This window comes from Lissotriton vulgaris, chromosome 3_1 (genome assembly GCF_964263255.1).
Source record: "Lissotriton vulgaris chromosome 3_1, aLisVul1.2, whole genome shotgun sequence".
Lineage (NCBI taxonomy): Eukaryota > Metazoa > Chordata > Amphibia > Caudata > Salamandridae > Lissotriton > Lissotriton vulgaris.
Genome location: NC_141689.1, coordinates 2,095,701,132 through 2,095,725,157, shown reverse-complemented (window position 1 = coordinate 2,095,725,157; position 24,026 = coordinate 2,095,701,132). Strand labels below are relative to the sequence as shown.

At 44.6% G+C, this 24,026-nt stretch overlaps 1 protein-coding gene across 2 annotated transcripts in view; it reads right to left on the bottom strand.

The window, feature by feature from the left end:
- CHIC2 (cysteine rich hydrophobic domain 2) overlaps positions 1-23,811 on the bottom strand; it is a 174,208-nt gene extending 150,397 nt beyond the window's left edge. The window contains exon 1 of one of the 2 annotated variants that reach the window (XM_086962642.1): positions 23,488-23,811. In XM_086962642.1, coding sequence (XP_086818768.1) covers positions 23,488-23,612 — 125 coding nt within the window. In that variant the 5' untranslated portion in view covers positions 23,613-23,811. The remainder of the gene's footprint in view (positions 1-23,487) is intronic. The other variant, XM_086962643.1, reaches the window with a different exon arrangement.
- Between the last annotated feature and the right edge of the window lie 215 nt (positions 23,812-24,026).

The window sequence follows — 24,026 nt, the reverse complement described above, 5'->3', positions numbered from 1 at the left end:
GGAGTCGACGACCTCGACGGCGCCGAGAGATGCCATGGTGGAGTCGGGGTTGGCATAAACGGCAGGAAAGGAGCCGGAGCATATGCCTGAGGCACTCCCAGATTATAAGCCATTGGACCCATGGGACCAGCAGGTGCACCAGAGGGGAACATTGCTCTTGCATGAACGCCATACATAGCGTTTAGAAAATGCGATGGGTCCCGACCAGGAACAGGAAACTGAGGGTAAGAGCCTACCGGCTGCTCCCGAGGAGGCTGCTCCGGATTCGACCCCTCCTGTTCCTCTTGTTCTTTGGGACGTCGTACCGTAGTTGTCGATCCCTGAGGAACTTCTTCTCCTTCATCATGTACCGAAGACTGATATGGATCTGGAGACGGATTCGATACCGGAGCCGGTGTAGGCTCCCGAGACTGTAAAGGTGTGGCCTCACCTTCAGGAGTACGAACTGGCGAGGGAGAAATCGTATCCTAATGATGTCTTCGAGATGATGACTTCTTTTTCGAGTCCGACTCCCTGCCGGAATGGTGTCTCGAACTGTGCTTCTTTCTCTTGTGCGTCTTTTTAGAAGAACCAGAAGCATGACCCGAAGTATCCTTCGACGCCGACCTCGATCGGGACCTCGATTTTGACTTCGACCCGAAAGTTCCCGAAGAGCCTTTGAGTTCATTTTTGAACAGGATCGACAACCCTTGATGTCGTGATCCAAACCCAGACACCATAGACATTCTTGATGAGGATTGGTGATGGACATCCTCCCACATGAATCGCATGGCTTAAATCCTGTCTTCTTTGTTGACATCTCGACGAAAGACAGCAAAACCAAGCAGATACAGAACAAAAGTACACAATAGTAAAGTAACTATCCGTAACACAGAAGATCCCAAGAAACCGTTAGCGTCGACGACTCGGAAAAAAGGGAACTGATGTCATCACGCCGACGTAGGCCTTATAAGGAATCGGTGATGTCAGTCGGAGTCGCGCGCGATGCCGTGCTCCAGTGACGTCGTCCACGCCGGCGTGCTACAAAAGAATTTTCCAAACGTTGCTGACGCAGGGGGATATTCAAAAGGTGAGGAATCCACTGGCAGATGTATCTATCAGAAAGGAATTGCACTAGAAGTCCCCATATATAAACAAAACTTTTCTGGGTATCTGCAAGAATGTCAGCCATACGTTCCATCATGAAGGCCTGCCATAGGAGAGCATGCCACTGTGACATGGAGGGGGCATCAGACTTCATCCATGCAGGGGCAAGGACTATCTACGCTCCACCCAAAAAAAAGCAAGTGGATAGAGCGATCCCAGTGCAATTAATGTTTGAGGGACAGGTCTCTGAGATCTAGCAGGACGAACGCTCAATTGCAAGGGGCTGAGTAACCCAGAATGTCTTTTATGTGAACTAGGATTTTGGCCAACTAGGGCCGTATAGTCGGACAGTCCCACAGAATATGTTGAAAATTGACCAGCAGCCCACAACCTCTCCAGCAATGGTCCGAAGTAGCTGGAAATATTTTTTGCAGTTTTGCCGGGGGCATGTCCCAGTCATAAAGCACTTTCTGGTGCACATCTTTGAGCCCTAGTAAACGGTTATACCTGGAGCAGTCATTCCAGAGTGTAAACCACTGCTTATCAGTAACAGGAATCCATAATGTATGCTCCCAGAATAAAATGTGTTGGAGAGTACAGCTGCAGTGGTGGACATCAGGTGCGAATAAAAAAAGCGATACACTCACACAAATAGCTTTACAGCTAGAGCTGTCGACCTCGAAGCTGGGGAACCGGGTTCGTGTCTCGGCAACGATGCTCAACATTCTGGTAGTCTGGGAAAATTACGTAATCTCCCTGTGCCTAACAAAAAATGAATAGGTCCTCATGTAACGAACCTGGTGCTCATGTAAAGCGCTCCGATACCAGATGTCTCGGGGCTAGTTCGCACTATATATAACGCTTATAAAAAAAAAAACATAGGGAGACAATCTCTGGCTACTGCTCATCGTAAAGCTGATTTTCAGATGTAGCGATAAATCTCCATTGCCAGTAAGTTAAAGTCACAACAGCCGTTCTCAAATGTCAGTATGTTCCACCCATGGAATAGGTCTGATATGGTTAGGCATCTACTCTCCTGCCATAAATCAAAAGGCCCGGCATTAGTGCTGGCTGGAATGCCGCATTATAGTGGATAGGTGTGCAAGGAGAGGGGACCGGCTCCAAGCCATTTAACCAGGTTAAACTGTCCCAAACCTTTGATGTGGTGGCAGTCTGGGTGCTTAAGTAGCAATTTTGTGGGTGATCAGGTTTGTATTTTCACAGTACAACCCAGATTGTCCTGCCCACTACTGCTCTGTCCATATGGAGCCAATGTTTGTCAGATTCGTTGAGGGACCATTCAGATGGGACTCATAGATGAGATGCTTTATAATAGGATGACAAGTCAGTCAAGGCTAAACCACCAACATCTTGAGGGAGCGTAAACAATTTATGTGAAAAATGGGCCCTGCAATTTTGCCAAATAAATGTTATCATGGAGCGGGTAGTAGAGAAAAAATATCTACCCATCTCTATAGGAAGCCCTTGGAAGAAATCAAGGATGCGAGGTAGCACTATCATTTTGACCGTATTAATGCATCCAACCCAGTCAAATATAAAGAAGCTCAACGTTTCAAGTCTGCTTTTAATTGGCGTAATAAGGGAGAGCAGCTAGTTTTATATAAATGTCACTCTGGGAGTGATCTTTATTCCTAGATAAATAATTTATTTTTTCACCGATTGAAAGGAGGAGGCAGCCGCTTATTTCGCCATCTCTCCTTGTGGAACAGTCATATTGACCAAGAAGGATTTATGGAGATTAATATGAAATCCAGCTACAGATTCATAGTGGTGAAGTTCAGCCTGTAGGGCTGGGAGAGGTGTCTGTGGAGAAGTAAGAGACAATAGGCTATCATACGCAAACCGAGACATTTTGTGTTCAACTGAGCGGAGGGAAAGGCCATGAACAGAAGGCATAGTTCGTATCTTTGCAGACAGGTGTTCAATACTGATGGCAAAGGGCAAAAGGGAAGAGAGGGCATCCGTTCTCATTTCTCAAGGTAAATTGAAGTATTCAGAGGTCGTCCCATTCACTAGTAACCTAGAGTGGGGGCATTCATAATTGGCCTGTATCATAGTAATAAAATGGTCTTGAAATCTAAAACAGCAAAATGTGTGAGAAAGGAAGGATCAGTCTACTCGGTCTAAAGCTTTCTCGGCGTATGGCGTCAGTAGAATCGTTGGGATGTTCTTTTCTTGTAGTTTTCTCAATCAAGCGGAGCACTCGTCTTAAGTTCTCATGGGTCTGCCTCCCTTCAATAAAGCCAGATTGGTCCGGAAGCATCAAATCTGGCATAATATCCTTTAGTCTATTGGTGAGTACTTTGATGTATAATTTAGCATCGAGATTAAGTAGGGCAATTGGCCGATATGATATGATATGAAAAGATATTTATATAGCGCACGTTCACTCCAAGAAGCATCATGGCGCTTTAGCTCCGATAGAAAGCACAATTTTGGATTTTTCCCTGGCTTTGGAATCAACGAGATTAGGGCCTCTCCCGTTGAGGGAATTATTTATTTTTATTTATTTAAGAAGTTTTATATAGCGCTAGCTCCACCCGGGGTATCAGAGCGCTTTACATTTGCATACAAATATTTAGGGAAAGAAACAGAACAATTGATATAAAATGAAGCAATTATACATGGTAGACTAAAAGAGTCAATTGAGCAATACAGACAATAAAAGTATAACAGTGCATAAGGGTAGGTTCTGTGGACATAACGCAGGAGGGATTAAGTATGTGAGAAGGAGAGAGAGGGGGAAAGTTAGGAAGTAGAAGAGGGGTGGAGGAGGGGGTCAGGATGGGGAAGTGTTGGGAGTGAGGGGGTGAGCGGAAGTGTTTAAGGGAGATGGGGTGGGTAGAACAAGTATGGTAGGAGAGGGATTAAGTATCCCAATATTTGTTGAGCAGGACTATTTGAAGGCCTTTTTTGAAACGGATATAGGAAGGGGTACATCATAGATCTTTGGGGAGGGCATTCAAAATGCTGGGTGCCTTTCCAGAGAAGGAGCATGACAGATGTTTTTTTTTATTTTTTTTATTTTTTTTTTAACAGTGGTGGACGAGAAGGAGAGAGTTTGTGCTTCTCAACATCCGGGCGCAGCCTGCTTTAGTGAGTTTGTTGGAGAGGTAAATTGATGTCTTTTGATAAAGGGCAATTTTATAGGAGGATCTGCCTTCAATGGGAAGCCATTTGAGGTCCTTGAGGGCAGGTGAGATGTGTTCAGAACGCTTACAGTCAGTAGTTAGTCTGGCCGCTAAGTGGAGGACAGATTTCAGGGGGACTAGGTGAATTTTGGGTGTTCCGGAGAGTAAAGCGTTTCCGTAGTCAAACTTTGAAAGGACAAGAGATTGGATAACCGATTTGAAATCTTCGGCTGGAATGAACGGTTTGATTTGAGATGCCGGAGTTTGAAGAGTGCTTCTTTTGCCAAGTTTGTTATATGGGTATTGAGTGCAAGCTTACTGTTGATGGTGACGCCAAGAGATTCAACTGATTCGGCGAGGGAGCGAGAGCAGTTAAGGGTATTAAGGTCAGCGATCCATGTTTGAATGGGGGAGAGGGTTGTTTTTAGGAGAGAAGAGAATGATTTCAGTTTTGTTTGGATTAAGTTTGAGATGGTTGTTGAAGAACCAGGATTGAATTTTGGATAGGGCAGTGTTGAGGTGTAAGATAGAGTGGGGTTTGATTTTATAGTATATTTGGGTGTCGTCAGCATACAGGTGGTAGTTAATTTTGGCTTGTTGAAGTAGGAGGGTGAGGGGTTACATAAAGAGGTTGAAGACGGCAGGAGAGAGGATAGATCCTTGGAGTACATCGAGGAAGACAGATGTGGGGCTGGAGAGGCAGTTTTGAATTTTGATTTGTCGGCTTCTATGTTGGAAGTCGAAGGTGATTGAGGCCGAAACGATCTTTGAGTGCATTGAGTAAGGTTGAATGGTTAACTGTGTCAAATGCAGCAGTGAGGTTGCAAGTCTCCCCCTTATCCAGGGCGAGGTGGATGTGATCGACAGTGCTGCAACCTTTGCGGAGGCCGGATTGTAGGGGGTCAAGCAGGTTGTACGTGTCAATGTGCTTATCCAATTGAAGTAGGGAACATTTTTCCAGGGGTTTGGAGAGTAGGGGGAGATTGGAGATAGGGCAGAGGTCGTATGGGTCATTTGGATCGGCTTTGAGGTTTTTAGGGATGGGCGTGATTTGTCCGAGTTGGAGGGGAATAGGGACACATCCTGTGGAAAGGGAGGCGTTAATGATATTGGTCCAATAAGGGTCAATGACGTGCTTTAGATCTTGGATGAGAGCGGATGGGAGTGGGTCTTTTGTGTTACAGAGTGGGAATCTGCAATATGGATAAAGAGGTCCGTTAAATGAGGGACTAAATCTGTACTGAAGGTTTATAGATGTGGGCGTGGAATCAGGCAGGGCTAGGTGCTTTTTGGAGTGCGAGGGTTTCTATAGCTGTTTGCACCTCTTCTCTTGTTATGGGGCAGCTTAAGCTCGGGAAACTTGAGGCAAGACAACTTCATCTAGGTAAGCTAGCCGTTCTTCAGTATCCCAAGGATCTGAGGTATAGTTATTTTGTAGAAATCTCAAAAATACTGAGCTTTCCCTTCCTGTGTATGCTGAATATCTCCAGGCTTTTCTTTTTCCTGCTTAGATCTCAATTGTCTCACTAGGAGTGAACCAATCATATTGCCCTGCTCATAGATAGTCTTTAAAAGACCTAGGAGAGCCAATTCCACTCTTTTGGTGTATATAGCTTTGATTCTTCCCCTTAAGGCTGTGACTTTCCTCTGGAAGAGAAGATTTGGTGGGGCTTTATGTGCTCCTTCAGCTTGTAGAAGTTCATCTTCCAATGCTACTCGTACCTTGTTTTTTTGGTGTGTCAGGATGGTCATCAGAGACAGACATTTTCCTCAAATGACCGTCTTGAAGGCGTCCTAGTTCGCTGAGCAAGTGGTATCTGGGGGCCCATTCAGTTGGAAATATTTTCTGATGGTTTTACGAAGCTCGTCTCGGAATAAGACGATCACGTGTAAGTATGTTAGGAAACAAACATCTACAAAAGGTGGAGCTTGGAGGGTGCCAATCTAGTATCACGGACATGGGTGCATGATCCGACAGAGTAATGGGATGTATAGAAGCGGTTGAAACAGTATATCATAAGATTTGACTCATGAAAATGTGGTCAAGCCTGGAGTAGGTACGATGAGAGTGGAAGAAGAAGGTGTAGTTGCGTGTGTTGAGATTTATAGCCCTCCAGGCATCTATTACGCCATCTGGTGGAGTGCCGATTTGTTTTGTTTTTTTAAAACCCTGACCTGTGTCCTGTTGGGATGACAACTGTGTAAGTCAGCAAGCAATATAATATCCCCTCAGCGAACCCATCCAGCAGGGAGAGGATGGAAAGGAGAAATTCAGATTGACCTGAATTTGGGGTGTAAACCATAGTGATAGTGAAAAGACAGACTTTGATAAGTCCCTTGACCATCAGAAATCTTCCTGCTTTATCAGATTGGCTACCGGTGATTGAAATTTCACTGAGGAGTGGAAGAGCAGGGCGACTTCATTGTGTTCTGTGGTAGGAGAGGATTTGCATATTCGGAGGCATAATTTGTGGTGCAGTCTGTGAACTTTGTTCTGCTTGAAATGTGTTTTTTGGAGGGCTATGGTGTCAATGCGTCTATCAAGAATATAGTTCCAGAGTTAGCAGCGTTTAGTGGGAGAGTTCAGCCTCTTCACATTCCATGATAAGGTGTTAAGTCCCATATAAGGGTTTAAAAGATGTGAGTTCTATAGGTCACTTTCCATAGAAGCAAAAGGGGTAACCAATCAACTCTCCTAGTCCCCCCCCCCCGTCATGTGACACCACCCAGTGCACTTTCAGCCTCCCACAACTCGGGCCCACCCTCAATCTGGAATTAAAAGAAAAAATAATTAAACAAGCAAAAAGAATTAGGGAGTTTGCACTCCCTCTGAACTAACAAGTCAATCTGGAATTCAAATTGTGCGGGCACAAGGGACTCAAACCTGCCAAAACACCTCACAGATTGCATCTAATCATCAAAAAATGTCCGATGCCAGATCTAGTGTGCGCGTTCTGACTGAGTCGACATCCACTTGGCGGGAGAGCATACAGGAGTTAATATCTACTTTGAAGGACTCAAAGGAGGCGCCGATGTTGGCCTTGGGTTCCTCTCCAAGTTTCTTCTTAAATTTCCATAGGGAAGAGAGGAGCTGGCGTTTGGTTAAGGCCACTGGTGCATCATGGGAGGGGTCAATAACTAGTGCATCATGGGGTGAAGTAATTAGACACCCTGTTAATCTAGGTTTTCTTTGGCAGGATGTAGGCAGCTGAGGCTTGCAAGGTGAAAAGTCATAGGAGAGTAACAGCCATCGCAAGAATTGCCCAAAATGTCAGGGCTGCAATGTTTTGAGAGTGGTTGATGGTTCACTTGTCCAACAATTAGGTCGGAGTGTCATGGGAGCAAACAGACGGAGCACATCTAGAATTTCCCCTTAGTTGGGAGCTGACCCCCGTCCTGCATAGGCCTACTTCACCTTGCAGAAATGTCACATTTTCTCCCACCTTACTCAAGGAACCTGCAATCAATTCAGTGTCATAACAGGGTTCCCATCATGGGAGTGTACACAGGGAAGGCAAGTCTTCCAGGAATGGTACACAGGCTCAGTGGGCCACTCCTAACGAGCCGGAACCTGGTGCAGTATTCCCGGATGCCATCTTGCTGTAGGCTGAGGGGACAAGGCTGGAAGGAAATAGCTGCTCCCCTTGCTAAGGGACCGCACCCGCTCTCCTAATCCCCCCTCCAGGCAAGGTGTACATTGTTGAGGATTGCTTCTTCCATAAAGGGCAGATGGGGGCCCTGGGGCATTTCAGTCTCGCCACCACGTTAGTTTTCACCGTCGCTAGGCCACATAGTCGAGCCATTGCAGCAGAGTAGAATTTCACCAACAGAGGGGTTGAAACGGAGCACTTGACACACTGCTCGACTTCCCCCGTTGTTTTCATGCCGTTGGAGGTTGAAAATCAAATGGATGACTTCAGATTATGATAGATCTGAAGGGCATTTGGCGAAGCCTCCGTGGACCATGGCCATAAAAGATGGCCACACACCACAATGTAATTGTTTGCAGCTGCTCCTGCCCTCGACAATATGTCAAACATGGACTAGAATGTAATGATCTTAACCACTGTTTTATTGCTCTATTGATGCTTTATAGACAGGACTAGGCTTACTTAACCAATGGCAATAAGGATTGTGATTTCCATTCAAGCCAAAAGTAGGGGGAATCAATAGGGCATCTAAAGACAGATGAACAGCAAGTCAAATCAGAATGTTATTGAGCAAATTAAAATAATTAAAAGATCTATTCTAAGCAAAAGAAAGATACACACAAAGATAACTTTATTTTTAAACAGTCAGACAGTAGAGAGACAATGGGATAGGAGACAGACTTGTGGGGGGAGGGGGGGAAGAGAGAGAGAGGGGTAGCTCAACTGGTTCCGCAGCAAATTAAGGCACGAAAAGTGAGAACAGTTATTTCTGTTCCATTAAATGACTTGGTTGTATTTACACAGCTTATATTCAAACTTCCTTCTGCCTGAAATTGGTAGAGCCAAGAAAATGGTAATTGACACCTACAATTACTGACTTTGGAGCCATTTTCGCTTAAATCAAAAGTGAGTCTAGAGGCCTGTATATCATTATTTTTCACCAAAGTCATCTGGGTCTGTTTCTTCCCCACATCAAGAGTGATGTTAAAGAAAAGGACTGCAATACTGCCAAAAACAAATAAAAATGCTAATTAGCCATGTAAGCAGCCTGAAGTATATAATATGTTTCACATATGACAGCAGGAAAACTAGAGCTTATTTGGAGGATAAAAATGTACCTGGAGCACATAACTACAATTAGTTTGCACATGCAATTCAACAACAGAATAGCCAATATTTCAATTGAGGGTGCTCCTTTTGACACAATTTTCCTTGGAAAAATATGTAATTGACATCAGCTTGGGAAGTAATGCATTGTAAGATGTGTACCTTGGGGAAATACATGAACCTTAAAAAGAAACGGACTTGGATGCAAAGGTTTTTTCAATGAAATATATAAAGTGGATTTAGCCAGTGTTAATTTGCTGACTAAAATATCCAGTAAAGCAAAGGGAAAGGAAGAGTACTTGTTAGACTAAATACAATTAAGCACTCATGATAAGGTATAGCAAATAGGCTCTTGAACAAGGAAGCAACCTTAAAAAAAATTCAAAAAATAGGAGCGTACCAGGAGTAGATCGTTTTCTTGATGGCAAACAATTACACAATAAGAGATTTTTTATAAAATACCACACACACCTATAATGAAAAGAGGATTGGATCAGCATGATGGCTCCAGCAACAATACAACTGTAAATCAGGTTATGAAAGCACACGTCTTTACTATACCTCAACCAAGAAACCAATCCAACTCAAATTTTAGAGCAGGGCAGTGTCACAATACTACCGGAGCATAAACAAAGCACATGTGCAAGTAGTACAACCATTGTGAGAAAAAGTGCTGAATTTTCCTCACCAACTGGATGTCAAAAATCCTTGAAAAATGCAACTGAATGCTTCAAGGCAATTAACAAGTACAACAGATATTTTAGTTGACAAGAATATAGCCTGAAGCTCCTCATTTGGCAATAGCACTAAAACATAAGCCAACAGTTTTCCTAAGTTTGGCATATTTCCTATAAAACAAGGTCTTATATTATACTTCACAACCAGAACTATTTTTTTAACAAAAGGCTTTGACCAAATCACCCCAACACTGAGCAGTTTACACTTACTAGCCATCCAGGCATAAAACCCATTCAAAATACACCACCTTGTAGGTGAAGTTATGAATGAGAATAAACGTGCTTATTTCTGAAACCTAGGCAATATCTTAGGCAGACAAAGAGCCAAGAGCAATAACTCTGTACTTAGAAGTACCAAAATTTATAATGCCAAGAAAAAATATTAGACTTGCCGGGAGAAGCAACTGCTTTCTGGCACTCTTCTCCTGTTGGCCTAAAGCCCAAACCCTTTTTTCTGCTATTAAGACCTCTTTTAAAAGCCCAACTTTCCATCTGTTTCTCAAAAAAGAATGCTCTCATTGCTGTTTCTCACATAACTGTCCTGACCTTTTTAGAGTCTAAAATTTCTGCATTGTTCACACATGTCAAAAAGTGCTTGGCATAAGAAAAAAAAAAAAAGGACAAGCCATGTGGCACCCTACATCTACCTCTGGTGGAAGAGGTGTGGCGCAGCGGCCAGGGTGCCTGACTCCGGACCACAGGGATCACGGTTTGATCCCTGTCTCCGGTGGCAGGTTAGCCCAGCACCATGTGACTCTGGGCAATAGCTTGCTTAATATTCCCGACGGCCTCCAGCACCGGGACACCTCTCTGGAGGTAGCTGCGTACTTTACTAATGCAGGCATTTACATTTATTTACATCTTACCAGCAAAGAGTTTAAATAAATTATTAGTACTGGGTCATCCTGTGTTCCATCAACCCGAGAATAAGGAGAGCCTTTTAAAAGTGCCACATGTTCTAGCTTTCCCCAAGCCATCCAAATGGTGGCACAAGTACTAAACATTATAAACAGGAAAAAGAGAGAGAGAGAGAGAGAGAGGGAGAGAAAGACTAATCACTCATCTTCCCTCGACTATATCTACTAAACAAGAGTGAGTACTTGTTTGTCTAACTTGAAACAGTATGGAGGCTCTCACTTACAGAACCATAGGTGGGTAGGGACCATAAGGGTTTTTAAAAAAAACCCTCACTCACCAACCTAGTTGGTGACATGCTACATCTTTGGGTTCCCACCCTTGAAACCGAATGCCTCCCAGGTGTGCTTTAACACTTGTTTACAGCAGAGCTGGTTGTTTTTAGAGAAGTGAAAGTGCAAATGATTTAAAAGGGACTCAAAGTCACCTACCCAATGGGTATTTTAATCTTGGAGACCTTGGGCAAGTTTAAAAAAACTGTTTGGGTAACATTTGAGGTATCAATGATCTCCTGTATCCCTTAATATGGTCAACGTGTTTTAGTCATTTATCCAAGTGCCCAGAAGGGTCCATATGGCTTTCGCCAGGACCGTCTCAATCACTGCATGCACACAAAGACATGCGTAGGTGAGCTTTGATTCAAACTCACCATTTTATTTAGGTTGCCTTTTGCATTTATTTCCTGCAAGACAATATTAGTAAGAGAAAAATCTTGGTTAGGCAAATATGTTATATGAAGCACAAGCAGTACCACATCGGGGCGCAACATAGGTCATACACTAAGTTGCAATAAATGCTGGAACCGCCAGCATTAATTAGACTTTTTCCACCGCATTTCAATCATGCTGTGGGTGTATTGCAAGTCTCTCTTCAGGGTGTATAATGGCTGTGTGATATATATTTTTTTAAACAAGGTGTAGTGCCTGAGTAAAACAATAAAACATACTTTTTGTGTAGCACTTCTTCACAACATGGATCGCTTCTAGGGGGTAGACCCTGAAGTAACACTATAAGAAATATGCTTACAGTGTTGGTTAATTGTCTCATTAATACTTGAATCGGGTAAAAAAAATCATGTAGGAGACCCATCCCCCCCCACCTTAATCTATCAAGATCTCTCACCCTCTGGTACACCTAGAGATCCTCTTCCTACAGTCTGCATGCTAATCTGGACCTGGAAGTTGTGTTGTTTAAATACCAAATATTCACGGTATGCGCAATTTCTGAGGATGCGCCAGCAGTGTTGCTGATAGGTTAATTGCTTCTTTAGTTACTACGTGCCTCTGTTTTCATCAGGGGTGTGGAATTTAATCAAATATCTACTTGTCCATGGGACAGATTGCTTCATAAATCTACTTGTCCTGTAACAAAATCCAATTGTCCCTTTTGTGCCATGTAATGCGGTGACAAATTATGGCAGCAATCTCATTACATAAGAGCTCCGAAATAGCTTTTCTGATTATGCCAGGGCTCCTTCCATAGTAGGGTTTGAATATTAGCAATTCCCTTATGTTGCCAAGCTTCCGCAGATCTACATACTGGTGCTGAAGTTAATGGTAAGCAACAGTTCCAGGGTTGGAATGCCCTTTTGAGACTGTGCAAACCTACTAACTTGCATATTTGAAGGGTTTTCTCCAACTCTTCTCTAATCTTTTCCCATACTGAGAAAGGTTAGAAATTTACTCCTGACAAAGACAGATATAAAACTTCTTCGAGGGTTGGGAAAAAAGTGGTTGGAGGGGAAGTGAACTTGCAAACACTCAACTGCAGGCAAGCCTTGCCCTGATCCATAATGTTGTACTGTAAACTGGCAGTCAAAGGGTTTGTGATGTAGGGGGTTGGGCCTACTTGTCCCAAAGACAAAATACACATGAAAACGTGTTGCCCTTGTCCCCAAACAATATGTGCTGGGCGTTGGGCTATTGGAATTCCACATCCCTCTCTGATTGTGCATTAGCACAGATATTGCTAGTGAAGGCACGGGTCGTGGCTGTCTTCATTTAGGCACTATTCATGTATGAGGTGCACCTTCTGATAGGACGCGGCCAGGCTGTTATCTAGTTTAGGGGTTTGATTGGCTGCCCCCACGTGAGTCTGGTGTGGTATGATTGAGCGCTGTAGCGACCAGCTTATGCTTTATGCCTGTTTGTCACAGGGCTCTAGTCTTTCGTGAAAATTTGAAAGGTCTTTTTGGCTTCCTTTTTGAGAAGTGGTTGTATTATTGACCCGTGTCCTGATTCTGGTACTTCTCCTGACAGCAAGACAAGGTTGAACACCGGCTTTAATATACTAATCCACAACATAGGATCTGTTTCTTCATGGCAGTCAGGATCCCAATGGGATCCGGGGCTCGAAAACTCTTGCTTTTCATTATTAGTGAAGTTATTAATTCTATCGATGATGTCTTCCCTTTGTTGACAAACAGGTGTGCTTCAAAGGTTCTTTTGCCCCAGCTTGTGTAGTGAAATGTAATATACTTTTCCCACTTGTTAGATGGAATGTCATATTTGGTTGCCACCCTATGTGACATTGAGCCAGTCCCCACTAAATACCAGAACTTTTTTGTGTCTTTTTACTCAATTATTTTTTGTAGTTCAGCCCATTTCATATTAGTCTTCCCCATTTCATATTAGTCTTCTCCGTTTTTATCTCCCTTACTGTTTTCCTGTATGTCGCTTTATACCGTTGGATCGTTCGATACTTTGTTGAAAAGTTAATAAAAGTTGCATGGTTCTCCTAAATTGCCTCATTATAGTTGATATTTCCCTTGAAGACTTGTAGGTTTGTCCTCTTAAGCCGAGTACTGGCTCGGGTTCTTTGGAGCAGATAAGATATATTTATTTATTTTTTTGGTGCCACATTTCTTTCCATATGGTATTCTATTCTTCCCATCGAGTTAACTGCACTCTTCCAACATCTCTTTTAACATGGAGCAGTTTCCTAGCGTTCCAACCTGGACTGATAATTTGGCATTCCAGACTATCTTTTTGTTGTTTATGGCAGTCAAGTTGGCAGGGTATAGAGTGTAGCATATGAAACTCGAGCATGCATATCTTAATGTAATGGCCTGGGGATTACAGTCACTTTTCTCACCAGAGATAATTTCATAGTTTTCACTCATGTGAAAAGAAGTAAAATTAATCAGAGAAAAATCTTTGGTAGAACTTGAGTTTGTCGAGAGGAACATCTTCCTTGCTGGCTGATCATTTGGGAAACAACTATTAAGACAATGAAGGCCAGATTCCATTAAAGAAAGGTCTAAGAAATTTTAATTTGCACAAATTACTGCTCACTTCATTAAAAATAAAATACGGGTGGAGGAATTAAAAACAATGCATCTGGCTCTTCTTTTGTGAAAATACTCCACTGAGGTCTTTGTTGAAGTCTCCTGTGACAATGAAAGAGAGGCCCCTTCAGTGCTCCATTAGATGTTCTAGCTGGTAAAGGTTGCTAAGTCAATCCTAGAAAATGGTAAGAAAATGTCCATAATGTACAATCATTCATTCTTATAATTACCCGCCCTACAACCAGGATTTGGTTGGAGGAAGATTGAATCTCTTTGCATCTTAGTTTACACTGGTTAATTAGCGTAAGTAATCCTCCTGGTGGGTGACCGAATGTGGTCTTTTTCTCAAAGGTGGAAAAGTTGGATTTGCTAAAGCAGTCATCTTCCCATAACTCTTGTAAGGATACTATATGGAACTTATTTAGAAAAGAGGTTAAATTGTGCTTTGAGAAACTGTGGCATTCCAAAGGTTTTGACCGGTGGGACCTCATTGGTATATCCAAAGTAGCGGACGTGATGGCCAGGGGGGAAATTAAATCGTTTGCTGCTCTACAGGCGGAATTTCAATTGGGGGCCACGGAGTACTTTCGGTACGCACAATTGAGACATGCCCTTACGTCATCCTTGCCTGTGGGTGGCAAAGCCCCCGAATCATCCCCGCTAGAGGACAGAGTGTTGGACGGACACATGCCGGACAGTGCCATCTCCCTGACCTACAAAAAACGTATTAATGTACGGACGGATCTGTTGGCAAAAGTGCGAGACCTCTGGGTGAATGATGGGATTGAGATGGATGGCGAGGACTGGCAGTCAGCGGTTTCCTCCAGGCAATCCCCCAAGGCCTATAATTGCCAGATTGTTAAATTACAGGGACCGGACCGGCCTCTCCATGTGGCACGACAAAAACAACAGCTGAATTATGAAGGTGTCACCTTTTCGATCTACCCGGACTTCACTCCCATCGTGCAGGAGGAACGCCGAAAGTTCGTAGACGTTAAGAAGAAGCTGAGAGCGGCGCAAATTGATTACGCACTATTTACCCGGCAAAATTTAGGGTGACACATCAGGGAAAACAGAAGTTCTTCATGAAACCACAACAGGTGGAAGACTCTCAGATCTGTGAAGCGTGCAGGACGTGGTGGAGAGGGCCAAGAGGACTCACAACAGCCTGAACATGATGAAGACGAAGTTAACATGGAATAATCGGCCCCTAGACACATGGACACATGCCGCAAGGCTCCGAGTAATAGGTAGAGCTGTATTGAAGGCTCTGAGAAACGGAGGGCGGTGAGATATCCTTACTTGACTCATTTGCTGATTTATTATTGAAGTTCCAGGCTCCGCTTCCACACCTCCCCTGGGACACAAGGCAGGGAGTAGGGGAGATGAGGCGAAGTGGAGAGACAGCGTAGCTATCTAGACATGTCCCCCAACGGGTATCCCCCCAAGAAGACCTTTCTTATGACAATCAGGAAGGGTACAATGTTGAGTTTGCAGTGGGTACGGGATGGGCGAAGGGGGAGGGACTTGAATTCTGGCAAGATTGGGTTGCTACCGTGGGTGGGGGAGTGGAAGGGGGGACAATTTGATTGGTTGGTACGTGAGGGAAGCTGTGTGTAAGCATAGTTCACAAAAAGAGGAATGGATGGGTAGGGTGGAAGATGTACAGTATCGGAATAGAGGTTTACTGATAGAATCTGTGCAAGGGTCGGAGCAGGCATGGAATGCGTGTTTCACATTCATGGAAAACACAGGAACTTAAAATTATGGCTACGTCGTCCAATAGTACATTGAATATCATCACATGGAATGTTAGAGGTCTGGGGGATCCGAGAAGGAGACGGCAAATACTATCGTACTTGGATCGACATAATATACATATAGCGATGCTTCAGGAAACCCACTTTGCACGCAACAAGCAACACACGTTTGCCACTCGCTGGGTGGATCATAGGATCTTCTCCTCATACTCCACATATGCACGGGGGAACGGTGATACTAATAAAAAAACAGGTTCCATTCCGGATTGTGGGTACAGCAGGAGACCCGGAGGATAGGTACTGCCTCGCATGGGGTCAGATGGGTACCACGTCAGTCCCAGCTGCATGTTGCTATGGGCCAAACACAGATGACCCCGGGTATTTTGACGCACTTTGGGCCAAAATATTCAAGATTTAACCCCGGGTATTTTGACGCACTTTGGGCCAAAATATTCAAGATTGATTCTACACACGTCATATGGGGAGGGGACTTTAATGTGACTTATCATCCACGTTTAGATACATTGCACCCTGCACCACATCACTACACTAGAGCGCAGGGAGTGTTGGCAGTCATAATTGCCGCGTACCAGTTGACTGATGCCTGGAGGCATAAATACCCGGATGGGAAAGAAGGCACGCATTTCACTGCACATCCGCACACATGGGCCCGGTTGGATTATTTTCTAGTGTCCAGAGGGACGGCGCCGGCAATCATCAGGGTGGATCACCTAGTCAGGACATATTCAGACCATGCACCAGTAGTGATGGGACTCTCTGTTGCTGACTTTAGAACACCCCGTAGCCCCTGGAGGCTGTACGCCCCCATCCTACTTGACACGGTTTTCCAGGAGGAATGGTGTGTGGAATTCACTGATTTTTTTGAGCGAAATAGGGGATCTGTTGACAGCGTAGAGATAGTCTGGGATTCCTTCAAGGTGACGCTTAGAGGCTTTTGCATAGCCAAAGGGGCCGGAGTCCTTAAGGAAATATTAAACACCCTTCGTTCATTAGAAACGGAGTTAAAAGCACTGGAGCTGGAACTCGCGATGAATCCAAGTGGCGCCACTCAGGCAGCCTTATGGAAAAAACTCACTGAATATATGGACGAGGCTCAGAGGGAAGTGCAGTTCCGAGGGAAACACTGGATAGCCCGGCAATATGGGGAAGGAGACAGGCCCGGCAAAACACTGGCACAAAAAGTAGTGCGGCCCCGGTGTAACACATATGTGATGGAAGTGGGTGGCCCGGAGGGGGATGCTTATCGAGAGACACCTGCGATACTTACACCTTTATGAGACACTATGAACAGCTCTACACCACTACAAGAACTTCCGCACTGAACTTAGATGAATTTCTGGGAGATGTGACACTAGGCTGGCTCAGTGACAGACAGAGGGCTTTTCTGTGCGCACCGTTCGAGATAGATGAGGTGCGAGAGGCGATCATGAGTCTTCAGTCCGGGAAAGCCACGGGCACGGACGGTATCCAGGCAGAATTTTATAAAACATACATAGACGTGATGGCCGCCATACTCAGAGAAGTATACGAGGATGCCCTGGAAGTGGGACATTTACCTGCTACCATGAGGGAGGCGCTCATATTGTCCCTACTCAAGCGGGGAAAGGGGCCAACACAGTGTGACTCCTAAAGACCACTATCGCTCCTCAATTGTGATGCAAAGATATTGGCTAAGTTAATTGCAATGCGCCTGAGCCTGTTAATGGAAAATTTGGCACTGCCAGACCAATCGGGATTTGTGCCAGGCAGGGCAACCTCTCATAATCTAAAGACGCTGTTTGCAGTACTAAATAATATCTCGCCTGATTTGCCATTAGCGGCAATCTTTTTGGATGCCACAAAAGCATTCGATTCCATCGAATGGGATTATATTTTTAAAGTAATGGAACGCATGGGCTTCCCACCGCTGTTCCTGTCATAGATTAGACTACTGTACTGCATGCCTGTGGCTAAGATCCTTGTTAATGGACAAACAATGAAGACCTTCAGTATCACTAGGGGGACGCGCCAGGGACTAGGGGGACGCGCCAGGGGTGCCCCCTTTCCCCTTTATTGTTCGCCATAGCCACTGAGCAGCTTGCGGCCAGGCTGAGACAGAGGCATAACGATAAGGCGCTCCAATGCAATCTACGCCCGATTTTGGTCTTGTTATACGGAGACGACATCACTTTATATGTTTGTGACCCCCAACAAAACCTTAATCCAATATTGAGAGAATTTATAGTATTTAGTCAGCTTTCGGGGGTACAAATCAATTGGAGTAAGTCATGCATATTTACCCTGACCGCCGCCACGTTGCAGTTTTCACCAGACTTCCCTCTGGAATGGTGTCATGATGAACTAAAATACTTGGGGATAACGGTCACTAGAAATAAGGAAGAGCTTCTGAGAGTGAAGTATGGCACGGCCATGAACAAAATAAAAGACAGTGTTATACGCTGGATAGCGCTGCCCCTCTCTATGGCAGGACGGGCATCGCTATCAAGATGGTGGTGCTTCCCCGACTGCTTTACCTCTTCCTGAACATACCCTTTCATCCGGGTGCTTTCTTTTTTAAAATACTTAAGACGGAAATGATTCGACTAGTTTGGGGAGGAAAGCAGCCTTGATTGCAATGGGACGTGATGACGAGGCCCTATGTGAAGGGCGGGTTTGGTACTCCCAATTTTGAGCTATATTTTCTATGTGCCCAAGCCCATTACGCGTAGTATTGGGTGAAACAGCCAAGCTACATGGCACAAGTTGCTGCTGAGCACTGGCTGGCGCACCCCACACCAATAGAGGGAGCACTGTATGAGGTCAGGTCAGCTAATGTACTAATGGGTACCATAGCATCGTGGAAACGTATACAGAATATGCTGGGCATGCAAATGATGTACACCCCGTTGTTACCTCTCACATACCCCCTGGTATGACTTTATTGCAAGAAGGGGTTGTCAAGAAACTCCAACAGCGGATTCGGATACATACTTGGGGTGACCTATATCATGAAGGCCAGTTCTGTAGCATTGAACACATGTTCCGAGCGACACAGAAGACGCCATTAGATTTATTTCTCTATCTTAGATTGAAAAATGGGCTGAGATCGGTCACTCCTGAGTTCCCTGCGGAACAGACAACCTTGCCCCCATTGCAGCTTATATTGCAGAAAGACACCCCTAAAAGATTGGTGTCGCTATTGTATCACAAGATACACACACCGGTGGAAGTGACACCTCCATCATCACGTGGACGGTGGGATGAGGAGGTAGGGCTAACCCTAACTGATGAGCAGTGGGAATGGAGTTGTGTGCAAACGGAGCGTGTGTCGGCTAGTAGCAGACTTCGAATGATTCATTATAAATGTTTACATAGATTGTACTATACACCTGTCAAGATGTGCAGATTTAAGTTACGGGAAGATGATAGGTGTGATAGGTGTCATGAAGCGGGAGCAGATTTTTTTCATTTAGCGTGGGGATGCCCAGCAGTACGGCAATATTGGGATCAGGTGTTTCATGCATTGCGTGCAATGGAGGACACTCCTGTGGAGGCCTCACCCTTGATGGCATTGTTGGGGTATGTTAAACCGCTCAAGCCTGAATATCGCAAATTTGTAGCGCTTGTACTACTAATGGCCAAAAGAAGGGTGGCATGTCGATGGGTAAGAGGACGCGCGCCCAAGTTTAAGGACTGGTTAGCAGATTTAATAACGAGCCAGGAAAGATCAGTGGCGTATGCTGAACTCCTACCAATGTTCTCTAGGACCAGAGACGTATGGGCATTGTTGCAATGCTATTTGCTTGCTCGCTCGAAAGCTGCAGAATGATACGGAGCAAGTGTATTCTCAAAAAGAGATTGGGATTGAAGGGAAGCTGTGGAGATGCAAAATGTCTTGATAATAATTACCTGCAAAGATCAGAATGAGAAAGAGAAGTGGTGGTGTTTAGTAAAGAGGCTGTTAATTTCATAATATGCTTGTAAAAATGTATTGATGTATTAGGATCTCTAAGATGGAAAGTGGATTGTGCAAGATTGTGGACTGTTAAGCCTTTGCATGTACCAAGGACGAAATTATTAGTGTTATGCCAAATGTGAGAATTGATTAGACAATTATGTGGGACATGCGGGGATGCACTTTACCTGACCTTATTACGAACAAATGTTTGATGCTGTGACAGATATGTTTTCTTTTTTTTCTTTCCTCCTTTTTTTTGTTGTAAAAAACCATTAGAGAAGTTAAAAAAAATATATATATATTTTGCAACCAAATATATACCTGTAAGCAATGAGTTAATTTGTTAAAATTATTAATGTTAAATTGACGTGAATGTCCATTTAAATCAGAATAAATGTATGTCATATACATAAAGGAATAAGATGCAATGGTTAGAGATACACACTGAATAAAGGAGGGGCCAAGAGGCAACTCTGATTTACTCTCCAGACAGCAAGCACACAGTGGATGTAGTTCGCTCCCCTTCCCCCTCCCTCAAGAACAATGATGAGTATGTATCAATATATAACAATGCCATGTCGCTCTGTATCTCTTCAGGAGACCCCAGCTTCAAACTTGGGGAAGAGTAGTGCCAAATGCACTTTTAAAGTAGGGTTCTAGAGGACTGCTTGCACCTCAACATTTAAAAAATGTGTTATCCCTGGTTAATGAGAACAAGAAATGGTCAATTCTGTCATCGCTGTCAAAAGTGTTAAGCACAGTCATGGCTTTAGGGATTAACATCTGAAACGCATAGGCTGCAAGACGTAAGCAACCCATGAAGTAGGAAGTGACAGGATCACTGGTTGTGATTGTCATAGTTAGTAAACATTTAATAACAAACCAGCCGGCCTGCTCGTGAAACTCTGTACTTTCAAAGACAGACAGCTACACCCACACCAGCTGGGTCGGAGGACCACAAGATCAGTTCCAACAAGCATTGTCAAAGCCATTAGGTCTAGCATACGCGACAGTTTTTTGCTTTGCCAATGTGCTTTAACCATGTTGTGCGTCAGCGTAGCTGCTATTCAGCATGGCTAGAAAAGAGTGTCTTGGAGTGTCAGAGTAGAGTGTCATAGAGCAGAATGTCAGAGTAGAGTGGAATATAGCAGCATAGGGTGGAATAAAGCAGCGTCGAGAAGAGTAGCGGAGAGCTGCAGTGTGAAGTGGTGTGTAGTGGAATAGATTGCTGTGGAGTAAAATGGAGTGGAGTGGTATAGGCTGGAGTGGCCGACTGCAGTGATGCATAGTGGCGTAGAGTAAAGTATAGTGGAGTAAAGTGCCATGGAGTGATATAGAGTGCAGTGGCATAGAGTGGGGCAGTGGAGAGGAGTGCCATAGAATGAAGTGGTGTATAGTAGAGTAGAGTGCCACAGAGTGAAGTGGCATAGAGTGGAGTGGCGCAGACTGTCAGAGTGGTGTAGCGTGTTGTGGAGTGGCGGGTCCGTATAGTGGAATGGAGTGGCACAGAATAGATTGGCATAGAGTGTTGTAGAGTGGAGTACAGAGTGACATGGCATTGAGTGCCATAGAGTGGTGTAGGGTGTCAGAGTGGTGTATGGTAGAGTGGGATGGCATTGAGAGGAGAAGTTTAAAGTTGGGGTAGAGTGCCGTAATGTGGAGTGGCGCAGAGTGGCTGATAATGTGTGAAAATCGGCATCACCTTGTGCATTGATCCTATTAAAATATTTGTTGCCACAACACATCAGAATTACAAAGCAATGTGCTACATTTGTACTTCCCTAATTCCGATATATTCTGAAATGTTTGTACAGTTAATTTACTGGCATTTAAATGGTGTTGTGTGCTAGAAAAAGCATGACATTCTACAGCATGTGCAAAAACCACAGGTGATGGACAGAATTCAGAACAATGTCACACATTCACCCCAGTACAGAGATCTGGGCCTAAATCCATTGTTTTTTTGCACTCCACACCACCCCAGTTCAGACATGGCCATATGCAAATCAGTCTGACCCTGTGCCTCATAGGAACAGTCCAGCCCGAACTGCCAAGCCATGCCTTCCCTGGACCGGAAACAAGCTTCCTAGGACCGGTTTCAGGCATTCCAGCCGTCTTCAGCCCGGCTTGCTTGAATCCAGTGGTGTGGAGTGCATGGGACTCACGTCTGAGCATACCCATCCCACTCGGGGTGAGAAATGCAAAAACCACAGGTGATGAACAGAATGCAGAACAATGTCATACATTCACCCGAGTACAGAGACCTGGGCCTAAATCCATCATTTCCTTTGGTTTTTCTTTGTTCGCCCTAAGTTGGCAGGGTATGCTCAGACGTGAGTCCCTTGCTCACTTTGCCACTGGATTCAAGCAAGCCGGGCTGAAGAAGGCTTAAATGCCTGAAACCGGTCCTCTGTAGCTTGTTTCCGGTCCAGGGAAAGCATGGCTTGGCAGTTCGGGCTGAACTGTTCCCATGAGGCACAGGGTCAGACTGATTTGCATATGGCCATGTCTGAACTGGGGTGGCAGAGTGGGCTAAAGAACGGTGATGGATTAAACTCAGATCAGTTGTCAAACGCTCCGTCCATCATTTCCTTTGGTTATTCTATAGCATGTTACATAAATCCTCTTACTTTGCAGTCAGAGAAAGAAAAGTAAACACCAACCTCCCTGGGAAGACAGAGCCCAACAAGTTATACTATTAATAGTAAAGAATACTGACCAAAACAAACAGGCTCCTAGACAGAACATTGTTCCTCACAGGCATGTGCCGAGCAGAGATAAGGAGAATCAGTCAAGCAGAAAGATATGATGCAGGAAAGGTTTCAAAGAAATACATTATAAACAAATACATTATTGTTTCCTGAACTAGCATACAAGGGAGAGAACTGAAAGCACACGTACTATCCTAAAGTGCCTCGAAAAGTTTTTTTAAAAAGATTTCCCAGACAGCAAACAGTCATGGAAGAATACAAGGAGCCAGTCACCAAAGTCGGAAACAGGCTATGATACACGGGAGGGACTATGACATGCTAGACAGCCTCAAACAAATGAATCCAGCAAATAAGAGAGCAAACAAATGTGAGTTACAAAACACACAGCCAAACGTCAGCAATGAGGGGGAATACATTCTTAGGGAAACTTTCAGCATGTCCCCAATAGGTCTATGAAACCAACAGCAGCTCTGTACGGTAGGCTTTGCTCTAAAAACTTAAATACTAAAGTACAGTGAGCCTCTGAGAGGGACAGTAGCAAAATGAATGTATCAGCCATAAAGAGAAGACCGTATCAGCACCAGTCTACAATACTCGAACCAGTGCTCTGTGGTCAGTTTAAAAGTGCTCGTTACAAGGACAGCTGCAGTAGTCAGGAGACACAAGTCACAAACACTATACTAGTCTTAATAGGCTAAAGTGAAATGAAACAACAGATTTGACATTGGAAGGGGAGACGTTCGGGGAGTTGACTAAAGTTTATATCCGTGTCACAGCTTGAATCCCAAGGACTTCATTAACATACTTCACCCCCATGCATACAAATCTAGGGAGCATAACATACATATGTGTTTGTCTTCTAGTTTCAAACAATCTAGAGTGTCCTGGAAATCAAACCTTGAATGCGAGATATCACTGTGCACTAACAAATACAAATATGTAAGATACACTTTACCGTTCCATTTTATCGTCATTCACACTTCCTTCCCTCCCCCACTCCCTTAACTATAGTTCAGGTCACGCCAACCATCTATAAAACCCCTATAGTTAGTCCTCTTTTCCACTTTATCCACAATTTCGCCACTCAGCCGTAACCTTCTATCCAGTAAACCCCTTTTCTCTTACACAGTGACGTGCCCGGATCCCCGCACCACCACGGGGTCGGGTTTGTACTTGAGCAGTTGCTCCTCGAGGGCACGCTCCTCGCTGCCTTCTTCCTCCTCCTCGTAAATCTCGTCGAAGTCCGCCATAGCGACGGTACGGTGGCCTCAAGCAGAGTGTGAGCAAGGGGTAGCAGCACAAGGCCGCCGGATGGCCCTGCCTCGCCTTGCCTCCTGCTCCGCCATGTCTGCGGAACCTGCAAACAATAACATCCTGCGCCGCCGCGTCACCAGCGAAACTCCGGCAACGGCGCGAGCTGGGTCGACAGCAGCGCAAGTCGATGACGTCACGGATGCAGCGGGCGCGAGCTCTGACAAGGGCAGAAAGTATCAACTGAGCATGGAAGGTGCAGTTAGTCAGCACCTTGGACAATTCCACGTTTTGCATCCGATGCAATTGAGCGTAATCGACATTACGGGTCACAGGCAGACCCGTGCTTTTCCCTTCACAGCAGGTGCCACTTGTCTAAGTCTACACCTTGATCGACTGGGACTGATCAGTTG